This window comes from Patagioenas fasciata, chromosome 7 (assembly GCF_037038585.1).
Source record: "Patagioenas fasciata isolate bPatFas1 chromosome 7, bPatFas1.hap1, whole genome shotgun sequence".
Lineage (NCBI taxonomy): Eukaryota > Metazoa > Chordata > Aves > Columbiformes > Columbidae > Patagioenas > Patagioenas fasciata.
In genome coordinates this window covers 584,157-597,302 of record NC_092526.1, presented here as the reverse complement: position 1 = coordinate 597,302, position 13,146 = coordinate 584,157, and the positions used below count along the sequence as shown (strand labels likewise).

General features: G+C 45.4%; 1 protein-coding gene across 20 annotated transcripts in view; it reads right to left on the bottom strand.

Moving 5' to 3' along the window:
- Positions 1–13,146, bottom strand: part of BAZ2B (bromodomain adjacent to zinc finger domain 2B) — a 97,729-nt gene that overhangs the window by 44,287 nt on the left and 40,296 nt on the right. For all 20 annotated transcript variants that reach the window (XM_065841553.2, XM_065841552.2, XM_065841562.2 and 17 more), the window contains 5 exons: positions 7,869–8,024; positions 3,354–3,515; positions 1,768–1,961; positions 1,269–1,469; positions 238–636 (listed from right to left, as the gene is read on the bottom strand). In XM_065841553.2, coding sequence (XP_065697625.1) covers positions 238–636; positions 1,269–1,469; positions 1,768–1,961; positions 3,354–3,515; positions 7,869–8,022 — 1,110 coding nt within the window. In that variant the 5' untranslated portion in view covers positions 8,023–8,024. The remainder of the gene's footprint in view (positions 1–237; positions 637–1,268; positions 1,470–1,767; positions 1,962–3,353; positions 3,516–7,868; positions 8,025–13,146) is intronic.

Below are 13,146 nucleotides of genomic sequence, written 5' to 3'. Positions count from 1 at the left end.
AAAAACAACCAGCCACCACAGTTCAGAACATACACTACCCACACAATTTAGTTCATTTACATAATTGCAAAATCCATGTAATGCTAAAAGCATGTCAAAAAACATTACATGAAAATAAATACATACATCATTTTAAACCACTGTATCTCAAAGAGTGTGACAGCACAACGCTGTCTCTTGTTCAGCAGGCAACACACGTTACAAACAGTCAAACAAACACGGTGATTTTTCACTCACCCGCCTTGATCTCACATCGCTGGTCACAGAGACAGACTCTTCAGAGGTATTTTTACTCCCTGCTTTGAGTAGATCAGGGGAAGGAGCTATGAGTTTTAAATAGGTTTCCTTTTTGGCTTGATGTACCAAGGACAAAGGCTTCACATTGGGAACCAGTCCCGTAGACTGTATTACACTTGTGTGTTTGTTCACAGATTCCTCCTTTGCCTGAGAGCTTTGGAAAATAAAGGGAAGCTGCTGTGACAAAACCTGAGGCTGCTTCTGCTGGGACTGGAACGGCGAGGGGGTCTGGGGATCAGACACAAGAGGTATCTGCTGGTGTGTTCTTTTTTCTTGGGACTTTTCATGTGGTTTCTGGCCATCAGTTTTCGTATCGGTTATGCCACTATGCATTAGCACCTGCAAAATAGGTATTTTTGACAGTTCACATCAGATCAGCTAAAGATCCTTCAAAAAAAACCTACATCAGCTTCCATTTAATAACTATACAACTGTACAACTTTTAGCAGAGGACGAAAAATAATAATTTTAAAATCAATCTTGTCATAGATTTACTGTTTAGGGATCTTTTTCCACAGATAGTTTCAGCCTGCAAAGATACTGTTTAGTAGAGAAGAAGTACTAAACTATGGTTGTTTTAAAACATATTTTTGACTGTAAAGCTAAGAGGAAACTCAAGATTCCGACCTTGATTTCCTATTTCTAGAAAAAAAGCAACTGCCAAAGCATTATCCACAGAAAGACCATTTCCAACACACTACCAGCACACAGCACTTCCTTTCTTTCTATTTCCCACTATAACAAACGTAACAGTCTACCAACCGTTAAACTCCTAGAGAACAACAAAACACACACATGCACGCACGCAAGGGAAGAAAAAAAAACCCAGAAAAGCCTGAGGCGAAACAAAATTCTTAGCATTCATTAATATGCAGTTAAATAGTTGCTCACTGGTACAAACATGAGCAGGTGGGCTTTTCATAACCAGCGTCCAGCGACCAGACCGCAAGCAGCAGAGCGAGGTGTCGTACCTTGTTCTTGGTTTTGTGATGTGCTTCGTTTTCAGAGTCAGATTCATCATCCTCACTCTCCTCAGCACTCTGATCCTCCTCCTCGTCCTCCTCCAGATCGTCGGAGTCACTGCTGCTTATGCCTTCGCTCGAGGTGTCTGACGAGGAGCCCGAATCGCTGTCACTGTTACTAGAGCTTTCCACTGCCTTTTTTCTGGGCTTCTACCAGGGAGAGAAATCTCTATTAATGGTTCAGTTTTAACTTGTTATATCGTATTATCATGCATAATCTTTAAAACACAGTAAGACTTCAGAGTAATCTTCAATCCTTGAACACAACTGACTGTCTTGCAGAAGACTAAAGAGAAGGGTACAGATCTTGCTTTAACAACCAATAATAGGAAAAACCCGAAACATTTTGTACTGGGAGAAACATTTTAAAATGCTGCTGTATGCATAATCAGAGCACTTACCATGTCAAGTTTTCATCTGAATCTTAAGGTTTTTTCTGTATATTTACCTTATCTTTGATTTTGTCAGCTCTGGCATCCAAGAGCTGAACTTTGCTCTGCTCCTGGTTGTATTTGCGGCCCCCTGCCCCTGCGGCTGCAGCTTTCACTGGTCCTGCAGATGTTGCAATGCTGGTGGACAGCACAGATGTGCCGACAGCAGACGCTGCAGTGGTGCTGCTCCCGTTCAGCGATCCATTTATACCTTAGGGTGACAGATTACAAATTGACACTTGAAAAACCCTGAAGCCGCAGATACTGAGATGTTCCAGTCACACCAGCTTCCATAAACACGTAACAAGATACTGACATATACTAAAAACATGCCTTCCAAGAACCACTTCGATTTGCTCATGGAGCCATTTTAATTAAAACATGCAGGGCAGAGGACAAACACATTTAACGCTGTAAGAATACCAAAAAAACCCTGAATTCATCCATTTTTAAGTCCAAACTATCCTTGAGTTTAGTCAGAGGCATAATAAGATTTCAAAGAAAGAAGATACAAAAAGTATACATTCCAGTAAATATCTCACAGAATAACTTGTTTCCAATTTCAAAGTATGAATCAGCTCCAAAGAAAAGCCGTGAAGCCCAAGATATGGTATGAGTTTTGCCGTGTGTAACAAGAGGCGGAGAATTGCAGGAATGCTATTGGAATAAATATCTGCTTTCAAGTTCACTAATCTGTCAAGAAGAGAGTTGTTTCCTAAGAAAATTACCCCTATTCACACAGACTTGCTGCTCTGCAGTCCCAGGTCTATTATCAGATTGATTCTGAAACACATATCAGGTCCCAAAACCTACCAAAAGTATTAAAAAAGCTTTGCTCATTCATCATAGAATCACAGAACAGAAGATCCTGAGCGGGAAGGGATCCACAGATATCACCAAGCCCAGCTCCCGGCTCCACACAGGACACTCAGAAGTTAAACCCCAGACCTAAGAGCGCGGCCGGCTCCGGGACCACGTCCCGGGGAGTCGCTCACCCCCTCAGTGAGAGACACGCTCCCAGCACCCAGTGTGACGTTCCCCACTGCAGCTCCATGCCGTGTCCTGGCGTCCCATCACCGGACATCGGCACGAAGCCATCAGCCCCTCAGCAGGACACCAACAAGGTCCCCCTGCCGCCTCCTCTCCGCTGAACAATCCTAACATCAGACATCAAACACACGTCTCCGGCATCCCCAAAACGTGTGCAATACCACTACATAAGATACTGGTTTGAAATGTAAGAAAACGTTCTAATGTCACTGAACTATTTTCACTGAGATCCCATAGCCGTAGCCGCCCTTCCCTTCATGCCCCCAACAAACAACTACCTGATGCCTGCTTCTTATGCGCAGAGGAACGGCGGTCACTATGGAAGTACAAGGCCTCCTAAATAAAACCACAAACTTTAAAAGAAAAGCTTGGTAGAAGGAGTATTTTGTTGTTGAACGTCCATACTTTCATGCCTCATGCTTAGCTAACAGAAGCAATTTTTAAAGAACTGTTTAGGAACGGGAAGAACAATGAAAGGTAAAGCTCAAATTCACATCTATACGCACGTGCAGAAGTTCAATACAGTTATTCCCTATACAACTTTAGCCATTACCTTTCTCTGTACTGCTCCGACTACTTTTCCCTGTGGCTCTGGGGTGGAACGAGGCAGAATCGTGGTTCTGTGCGGGAGGTGCAAACAGCGGTGGAATTCCCAAGAGCGGCGGGAAAAAAGCTGCCCCAGGACGAGAGTGCGCGTCCGCTGCTCGCCACCATTCTGCACGGGAGGAAACAACAACAAACCTCAGCTCTTCTAATGACACACTGAAATGCTCCTGTAAACATGTTGCTGTGCATCATCTAGAGCAGATTCACTAAATCTGGGAGTAAGAAGAAAATGCAACACTTTGGAACTTTAAATGACACGAATTTCCCACAGCAACTCTGGTCTTCAGTCATTAAAGCCATTCTTACAAAGATTTCAATGCAGCTTCATTTAAACGCATTCTGAAAATAAATACTTAATGGAAAGCTAGGTGACAGTGATCGCCCCAAAATGAACCTGTTGGTCTTCAGTATCAGTACTCACAGGTCACTGCGAGCACCCATTCTTACCCCAGTCTTCCTGCACCACAACTACAAAAACCCAACGCTTCAATGACCGCTGCTGTCCCGGAACGTTCGCAGGCCCCCTGCACCAGACCCCCCCGCCGCGCTGCCACGAGCGCCGGGTTCCGCGCGGAACGGCAGCCGCCCCGAGCCGTTCCCCCCGCAGGCTGGCGCTGCCGCAGAGAGAGGCGGGCTCTGCTGCTTTCCTGTAAATCCCCATCATCGTGGTTGTTTCACAACCAGAAGCAGGGCTGGTCTGTGCTGCTTTGTTACAGAAATTCAAGATGTTGAGCGAGGAATAAAGATTTCTTATTTTAAAAACATTATAATACTCCTTTTAATTTTGTTACTGTTTTAAACTTTCATATTAAATGGTTATTGATTTTTGTTTTCCAGGAAAATAAACTTCAAAGGAGTTGATATGGTCCCTACAACTTTCAATTTTTGAAGTTCTTTACTGTAGCAGCAACTATAGAATATTTATGCAACCCTTACGTAATTCTTTCCTGCAGATTCTTGAAATTCTGCAAGACCAAACCAACTATATATTTAACAAGGCACAGCTAAGCCTGAACAGGCAGTATCCAGTGCACTGCTCTTGTCACAGGTTTCTGTGCTTCAACCGGGGCCCAGGACCAGCGCGCGGGTCCGCAGGGAACTCGTGTGGGTCTGCAGGGAACTCGCGCGGGTCCGCAGGGAACTCCTTCAACACACGGGCCCTCTTATCAGAGCTACTGCGGTACCTACAACCTAACACCTTTGTTAGTCAACGACTGAAAATAGCCCACAAAGCGTAATTAAAGAAGACACTTTCAAATCCATCTAAAAGGAACAAAGATCCTCTGTGTGAGAGAAAGAAAATGTGTGTCTGAAAAAAGAAATGCAGCAATATTCTGTGAGGAAAGAAAAATTTCTTCTCTTAAAAGTAACTCTTCCCACCCACCAATCACAACACAAGTTCTATCACATTACCAGAAGCAGAAGGACCAGCAACATGACACATCAAGGCCATTGTGCCAAGGGCTGGAAACACAGGCTGGGCCTACACAAACCCGGCAGCAAACACCAAACAGCAAACAGCTGGGGCGGGCGCGCTGGTCACGGCGCCCGGGCCGCGCGGCCCCTCGGGTGAGCGGGGCCCTCCCCGCTCTGCTGTGCCCCACTCATTAAACAAGATCAAAAACACAGGGCTTTTTTTTTGGCCTTGTTTATGCTTACAGTACCAGATTTGTGAGTATGCTCTCCTGTCTTACAGCAAAAACTTCATTAGGCAGCACTTAACACTGGAAACACTGGAAGGCACAATCCACACAAGTTACAGGACGGACTAGGGGGTGCGAACGTCTCTTCTCACTCCTGAGACTGACCTTTTCCTTCTCTTGAAACTGATTTCTTTAGGGCTTAAGTGCAATGATGATTCTTTCTGAACCCTAAAACACAGACTAAGTCGCGGCATCCATTCAGGACAAGCAGTTTTGCACAGTGTCCCTGCAACCAGCTGAGCAAGAGCAAGGCCTGCGGTCTGGCCCACTGGCACGCTTCGTTTCTTAAAATGGCAATATAAAGTTTGTACATTACGAAAGCTGTGCCATAAGTACAGGACTTGTCCTATTTTATATATTAAACCATATAGCTGAGCAGGATTTAGAGTCAGTGAACACCCACCAGCCTCGGCAAAGCCCAGGACTGCAAGACCGCCGCAGAGGCAGCGTCTTTATACAGGCACTAAACCTGATCCTTCTCAACATGTATTTAAGGAGCTACGTTGCCGTTCTTCTATAAAGACCAAGATATCAAAAAATAGCTAGTGTTGAGAAAAAATAAAATCTTCCATCTCAATCTTGTCACTACAAATCAGAAAATCAAGTGGAAAACGACACTTTTAAAATTCAGACAATCCTGTGACTTTGTGCATTATGTCCATGATTTTAAAATCCTCCCGGGTTTCGCTTGAGGAGATCGTTGCTCAGAAAACACTGAACGTTTTTGATTTCACACACGCAGCTTCCGGTTCAGAAAAAAAGACTTATTTTTTAAAATAGTTTCATAGAAAGTTAATGAACTTCTTTTTTTTTGAAAATTAAAAATAAAAGACCCTTCAAGTCTGATAACACTAAGCCAACAAGAATCTTTTGTTCAACTTTGGACAGTTTCACATGCTGGTATTATTGCCCCTCATAAAGACAAACACTGAACTATTGTATCACCTACTCATGTGAGAAAAGGCCATTGATTACTATTCCTACAAAGCTGCTAACATTCTCATGAGGAGGAATCTAAACCTCTTTCCAGATTCGATTTGCTTCTCCAATGTGCCGCCTTATTTTTAGTGATTGGTGAATAAGAAGCAAGTGAAGTATCTGTTTTCTTGATTGGAATGCCTCAATTATTCAGAAACTAGTGTGGCACTAACCAATTAAACTAATGGTATGTGATGTATTTCATAATGGTTTCACACAGGTGCTTTGTCTATTTGACCTGGGAATATGCCAAAATGATTCATCTGCAGTGCACTCTCCTGGCAAAGCACGAACCCCCAGCCCCACCGCCCCGCGCACCACGGGACCCGCAGGGCAGGCAATCAGGTCTGTGGTGGAGGCGACTTAATAGACTATTGATTGCTGCACTGAAAATAAATAGATGAATCGGAATAAAAGGAGCCTCTCCAATTTAATGCATAGATTAAGATGCCTTAACCTTCTCTTGGCAAGAAAAATTGTTCATTCTTGATCATTTTACTAGATGTTAGAGAAATGCATTTTTAAATGTGAAGATAATTTAATTATCAGATTGAGATAGACAGACATTGTCATAATGTTTTCTATTTAAATACCACAGAAGTGAGTAACATCTCAGTTCAGGAACCGGCCAGGATACCGGTCTATCTCGAGTTCAGAGTATCACGTAAATTCAGCCGTTGTCCCCCCCGGGCCAGCCCTGGGCTGCTGCACAGATTCGTGAGCCGTTTCCCCGGGGCAGCGGGTCCACAGCCGCCACAGCGCGCTGCGTCAGGCCCAGAAACGGACCGACCCGTGAACGAGACTGATGGACAGCACTGACAGCAAACCACATGCCAGCTCGTTTCTATGAGTACAAAGTGTCCTTGAGAAAAAGATATATATTATACACACACGTATATATAAAGACTAGATGCAGCCAGGCAAAGGATGCGACCACTGAAAAAACCTAAATGGTAACAAACTGGGAATCCTGGGAATTACGATCAGTCTTTATAACTATCAGCTACCGGCCAGAAGTAAAGCTGCTTTTTTGCCTTTTGTTTTTAAATAGAAGTTGAGAATAAAATCCTAAAACCTATTTAAGAAAAGGACTACCGGGATTTTCTAATGAAGAAAGGATCTGACAGTTCATTATCTTTACTACCTTACTCATCTGCTTTAGTCTTCCAGTATCTTGATAGACCAAATCTATATCCTATACATACACACGATGTTACAGGAGACACAACATTACTTGCTGTAGTATCCACAAAGTAAAGAGAGTGAGCAGAGCTAAGTGAGTCACACAAACCCTCTGTTTGGGACCGAACATTTATAGCCATTTCTAAATTAACTCCCGCTACATTCTGGGAGCGACCATTTAACATGGCACTGGCTAATTAACACAGACACAGAAATCTTTTGGAGCTGAATTTGTAGTGGGGTACTGAAAACCAAAACACATTGTTATCTGGTTTGTTTTAGCTAAGAACTCTTCTGGCTGATCTCAGAGTAACTACAATAAATAATTCTAGGTATGCAGGCGTTCTGGTTTCTCTCTCATCCCAAGACAGCCGCAGATGAGCAGATGCTGGCTGTAGCGGGGCACTGAGAATCGACTGTTCTACAGTGCCAGGGCACAAGAGTTGTTCGGTTTGGAGAACACACGCTCGCTCGCCCTGCTGCAAGAACCACGTTTGCTCTGGAAGCGGTGGATCACCATATACGCGACTTGTACCGATAACTGCAAGTGCTGACAAACAGGAAGATCACGCTGCAATATGTAACGGAGCCGTTCTTACCACAGGTGCTGATGGCGGCGCCCAGTGCCGCAGCCCCAGAGGACAGGCCGCCTTTCGCCACGGCTGAAGCCACCGGCGGGGTAGAAGGCGCTGGAGTGGAAGCAGCTGCCGCGGAGGAGACCGGCGGTGACGCCAACCGCTCCGCAGACTCCATATCTGCCAGAGAGAGGAGAAATGTCCGTCAGAGGCAGCAAACGAGGTGCCCGGGGCTGCAGGACCCGACCTATCCCGGCTCCACAGACCCTGTCGTCACGCCAGAACTCCACATCCCGGCTCTTCGTTTAGGAAAAGAGCCAGCAATTATGACGAGATTGTATAAATACAAGGGCTATGTGCTTTCAGAGTAATAGTAAAAAACATGAAAACCATTTCCCTTCAGATAACTTACCAAGGCAAAATATTATTAAACATTTTAAATTTTTAATTCAGGACTGTTAAATACAACCTTTTCTCCAATAAAACATTTTTTATTCACAGTTGAAGAATACCTCATTGATTTTAGTGATATATTATAACTCAGCTAAACTGCTACTCAGTGGAAGCAGACCACTGAAAAACACCGTATGTACTGCAGACTTCAAATGCTCAATTATGTCCATTATATGCTATAATTATTCCTAAGGATAATAATTAATAAAAATCCCTTTCACACGCGATTATGATTTAAGGCTGCATCTGTGGATTTAAGTCTGTAGTGTCTGCAAACATGCATCGTTTCACACTACAAAAAACCTGCTATCTTTTGTATAAATGTAGAGGTGGATAAATAGACCCCAATGAACACAACGAAGCCCATTCTCCAGACACTATGGATGACTGAACTTAGGGGAGGCCAACAGGCAGCCCTGGTACAAAGACCTATGGTTTTGCTGTGTTTTAGCATTCGTTGTTGTGTATGGCCATGGCGATTTTACTGTATATACACATGGCATAAGGGACATGAGAAGCACATCGTAACGGTATTATTACAGTAATCACTCATAAAAGGGAAGGTGTTTCTAAGCTTTAATGCACTGCATTCAGCACTCAAGATTGAAATGTTGTATTTTCGTACGTTTCCCAACACAAACATCCAGAACTCTCCAATTTCTAAAGAAAATTGCTGCCATGTTGTGCATCATAATATGGCATTAAAATAAGTCTTCAATTTAACGTGTTTCACAAATAAGCACAGTTAAGAATCAACTATAAGCAATCCCCATTTGTGTCATATCCTTGGTAATTCAATACTTTTCAATACAGAAATAACTTTATCTGTGCTTGCAAGCTTTTAACCACCAAACGCCGCATGTTTGAACTGTAATACAGCATCAGGTAAGAACTGCACAAACAGTAATAGACTGCCCTTTTAAGGCTCCTCTTCCTCTTCCTCTCCCTCTCTTTTTATTTGGGGAGGGGGGTTGCCAAGGGGGGGCCCTTTCTCAACCTTTAATGAAGCTTGTTTAAAGGGATTAACAGAAAATTGCAATATCACTGTTCCTAAATGATTCTGAACTGAAGAAATTATGTTCTTTTCCTAAAGACACACACACTTTTGCTTTCAAACGAAGCCGACTGTCGATGAGGCTGAGCTAGTTCACTGCTCTACCCAGAGCAGGCGGCTGACTTCACAAGAGAGAACCCCAGAACAGCCATTAGTCAGGATCGGCAACAATTATTACGCTGTAGACCTCATGTGTTCTGTGACAAGTCCACGCCAGTTACAGCAGATCCATATTCTTTTTAACCTCCAGTATAAATTAGGCATTTGCTCCACTTCAGTGTATTTTGCCGGTCAATACTTACGAACTTTTATGACTGGTTTTTAAATTCTCATATTTGTAAATTGAATAAGTAAAACTAGGGGGAAAAAAAGGCTTTTTAAATTATCTGGGTACAGTAATTCATGTCAGTTCCTCTCAATGCTTTGCTCAAAACTCCAGCGATTTTCCCAGAATTTCCCATAGTGAATAATGATCATGAATGTAACTGAATCCAGTGAAAACAGAAAGCAATGTCTCTATAAAAGGAACAAAGGGAGGTATGGGCAGCTTTACCCAAGGAAAACTATGCCTTTTCTGAAAATAAGATTACTAATGTTGAGTAAGTACACTAAGAAGAGGTAAAGGCTTACTATAGGAAACAACAATCTAGTCATTTTCACATTTAACAACAAGAAATTTCTTTAAACTAAATTACCTACCAATTCCATGCTCAAAAACTCTGATGAAATGTACACTAACAAAAAAATACATTCTTAAACAGGTAATAACAAATAACTCCCCTCAAGAGATGATAGTATGTAATGGCATCCTGTCAACGACAGTTGAGATGCACAAGTCCTAGATAAAGTGGGTCTTGAAACACTCTAACCAGCAGACTTACCTCCAGCTTGCACTGTAATCTCTACACTCCCAAGTATTGCTGCATCAGTTCAATTACTACCCCTAACACGGTGAAAAAGAAGCGGAAAGTGATGGGGCACAAAAATACTTCAGTCTTCTTCAATGACCAGGTGACATTTGTAACGACTCTTTGTCGGCCGACTGCAAGAGGCTCCTACAACATCGGGTGTTCTCGTCTCGCAGTCAGGTATTCAGCCATACTGACCCATGCTGCTGCCCGTGGGCGTCTCTCGAGCGGAAGCGAGCGCTGTGGTGCTCAGGGCGTCACGGCTGCGAGGGGAGCAGCCCCGCGGCTCAGAGCAGCGCGGCAGAGCTCACCCCCGCCTCAACAGCTGCAGGGCACGGAGCAAAGCTCGCCCGGCTCCGTGCCCTCGGCGGGGCAGACACGCCGCGTCAGCACGGGAGGCGACGCCGAGCGGGCGCTGGGGTGACCCTCATGGGGGTGACACCGAGCAGGCACTGGGGTGACCCCGAGCAGGAGGTGAGGCCGAGCGGGCACTGGGGTGACCCCGAGCGGGAGGTGATGCCGAGCGGGCACTGGGGTGACCCTCACAGGAGGTGAGGCCGAGCGGGCACTGGGGTGACCCTCACGGGAGGTGAGGCCGAGCGGGCACTGGGGTGACCCTCACGGGAGGTGAGGCCGAGCGGGCACTGGGGTGACCCTCACGGGAGGTGAGGCCGAGCGGGCACTGGGGTGACCCTCACGGGAGGTGAGGCCGAGCGGGCACTGGGGTGACCCTCACGGGAGGTGAGGCCGAGCGGGCACTGGGGTGACCCTCACGGGAGGTGAGGCCGAGCGGGCACTGGGGTGACCCTCACGGGAGGTGAGGCCGAGCGGGCACTGGGGTGAACGCAGCCCGGGTTCCGCGCCGCCTGTCACAAAGGCCGCGGAACCAGGGGAGCAGGGGTGAAAGCAGCGATGTGCCAAGAACCGCACAAACAGGTGCCCTGAGCACGACAGCCGGGAACGGGGCAGCTCACGGCAGACGAGCTGTGGGCACGGGAGGCTCCCAATGACGCTCCTGCTCCGGTGGCACAGCCTGGTCAGACCCTCCCACACGCACACCCTGCAGCTACGGTGCTTTACACACCTGAGGTTTTTAAACTCAAATACAAGTGTCAATATAATCAGTGACAGTCACTTTACATGGCTCAAATGCTGTACAAATCTTAGAGGCCAGGTTGAGTACTAAGTAATTCAAGTTCTGCAGAACTTCACTGTAATTATGTCACTTTTGATAATTTACATTAAGCACATTACCTAGAACTCTCTAGGGAAGAAAGCCACCGTAACAGAACTCCTTTTAGTAAATCAACCACCACAGCAAAACTTATTTTAGTAAATCAACAGCAAGATTGGCCCGTGCTTCACAAGTATCAGACCAACTACAAAGACCCCAACGATCCATTACTGTCAGCAACACTGTGCGAGGCACAGGGCACAATCATGCATTATACCCCAAACCCTTTATAGCCCCCTTTCTAGTGCCAGGCCAAGTTCAACCAGGGCTGTAACAGCTCACTGTTTATTGCATCAACTATGCCCTACTTATGCACAAAATACCTATTTATTTCACAGAGGTGAAGACATGCATTTAGAACTCATGAAAGTATATTATTTCCTTTTTCCTCACCTACCAAGAAGGGACAATGAACAGTAGTGTCATTTTAGAAATAAAGGTATGGGGATGACCAGGGAAGCGGAGCAGCTCAGTCTCTTCCGATACACTTCTCAAGCAGGTCTTTGAAGTACCAAAACCTGAGTGCTGAAATAACACCACTGACACAGAACTGCTTGAGTGGACTGTAACAGGAAGGCAGAGGAAGGGAGCGCCTGCGAACCCGTGGCAGAGGAACCCACTAAAACCAGGAGCGTTCTCACCATCCCCGCTTTAAGGACACAAGCACCCCCGCAGCAGCAGACAGATCTACACTGGCAGCTCCAGAGAAGGTCCTGGGCCTCACATCACTGAGCACTTGGGACTTGCTGCCAAGAACCACATTAATTGATCTTTTTGTACTTTAATGTACAAACAGCTAACCGAACTTCTCTGTTACCGTTTTCACTCCAACTTCAAGTATGCAATAAAATCATAGTCCAGTAAGAATACAGAGCAAAGAGAAGAACATTGCCCTGTGGTAAATGCCTTCCCTTGTTCCACTAACGCCAGGGGCTCCTGAGCTGTTCACTTCCATCGGATACGCAGGCCAGCTGTGAAAAAACAGCTCCAATGCCTGACTGGTAAAAGCACCGAAAACTTCTTCCCCAGTGACGCAAACCTGTTTAACAGGGCCGTACACTAGATTAAGATACGTATCTTTTACTGAACTAACGCTATTTTAAAGTCACGGTGATCCAGCCAATTTCTGACACCATCTCCTTTTCTAGTCTGCCGGACACCTCTGGACCATCGGGGTGCCAGAGAGCTCTGTGTGTACGACGCACCGGGCTGGCTCTCGCAGCGCCTCGCTGCAGACACACCGCCTAGAACCGCCTGCAGGCACAGGTGTCCACAGGCTGGATTACGGGTGCGGGGACGGGCATCTGTGTACAGAGGGCAACTGAAAACAGAAAAGGTTCCATAGTGCACATACAGTCATTTCACTAAAGTGCCTGTGACACTAATGTCCTGAAAGTGCCTTTGTCTCCAATAAGTACGGACCTAAATAGATGCCTAACAAAAGAGTTTATCTTCCCTCTACATACTGCTTTTTCCTCAGAGATAAATATTCCTGCTTCAGTGAGGAAAGCCTGAAAGTTTTGGCACCTTGACTAAAAACTTATCATCAAGGAATGGTAATTCCTCTGTTTTGATCTCCTAAAGCCCCTTGTGCTGTCAGGACCAGGAATGCAATGGTTCCCACTAACGCCTGATCAGCAAGGCTGAGACACA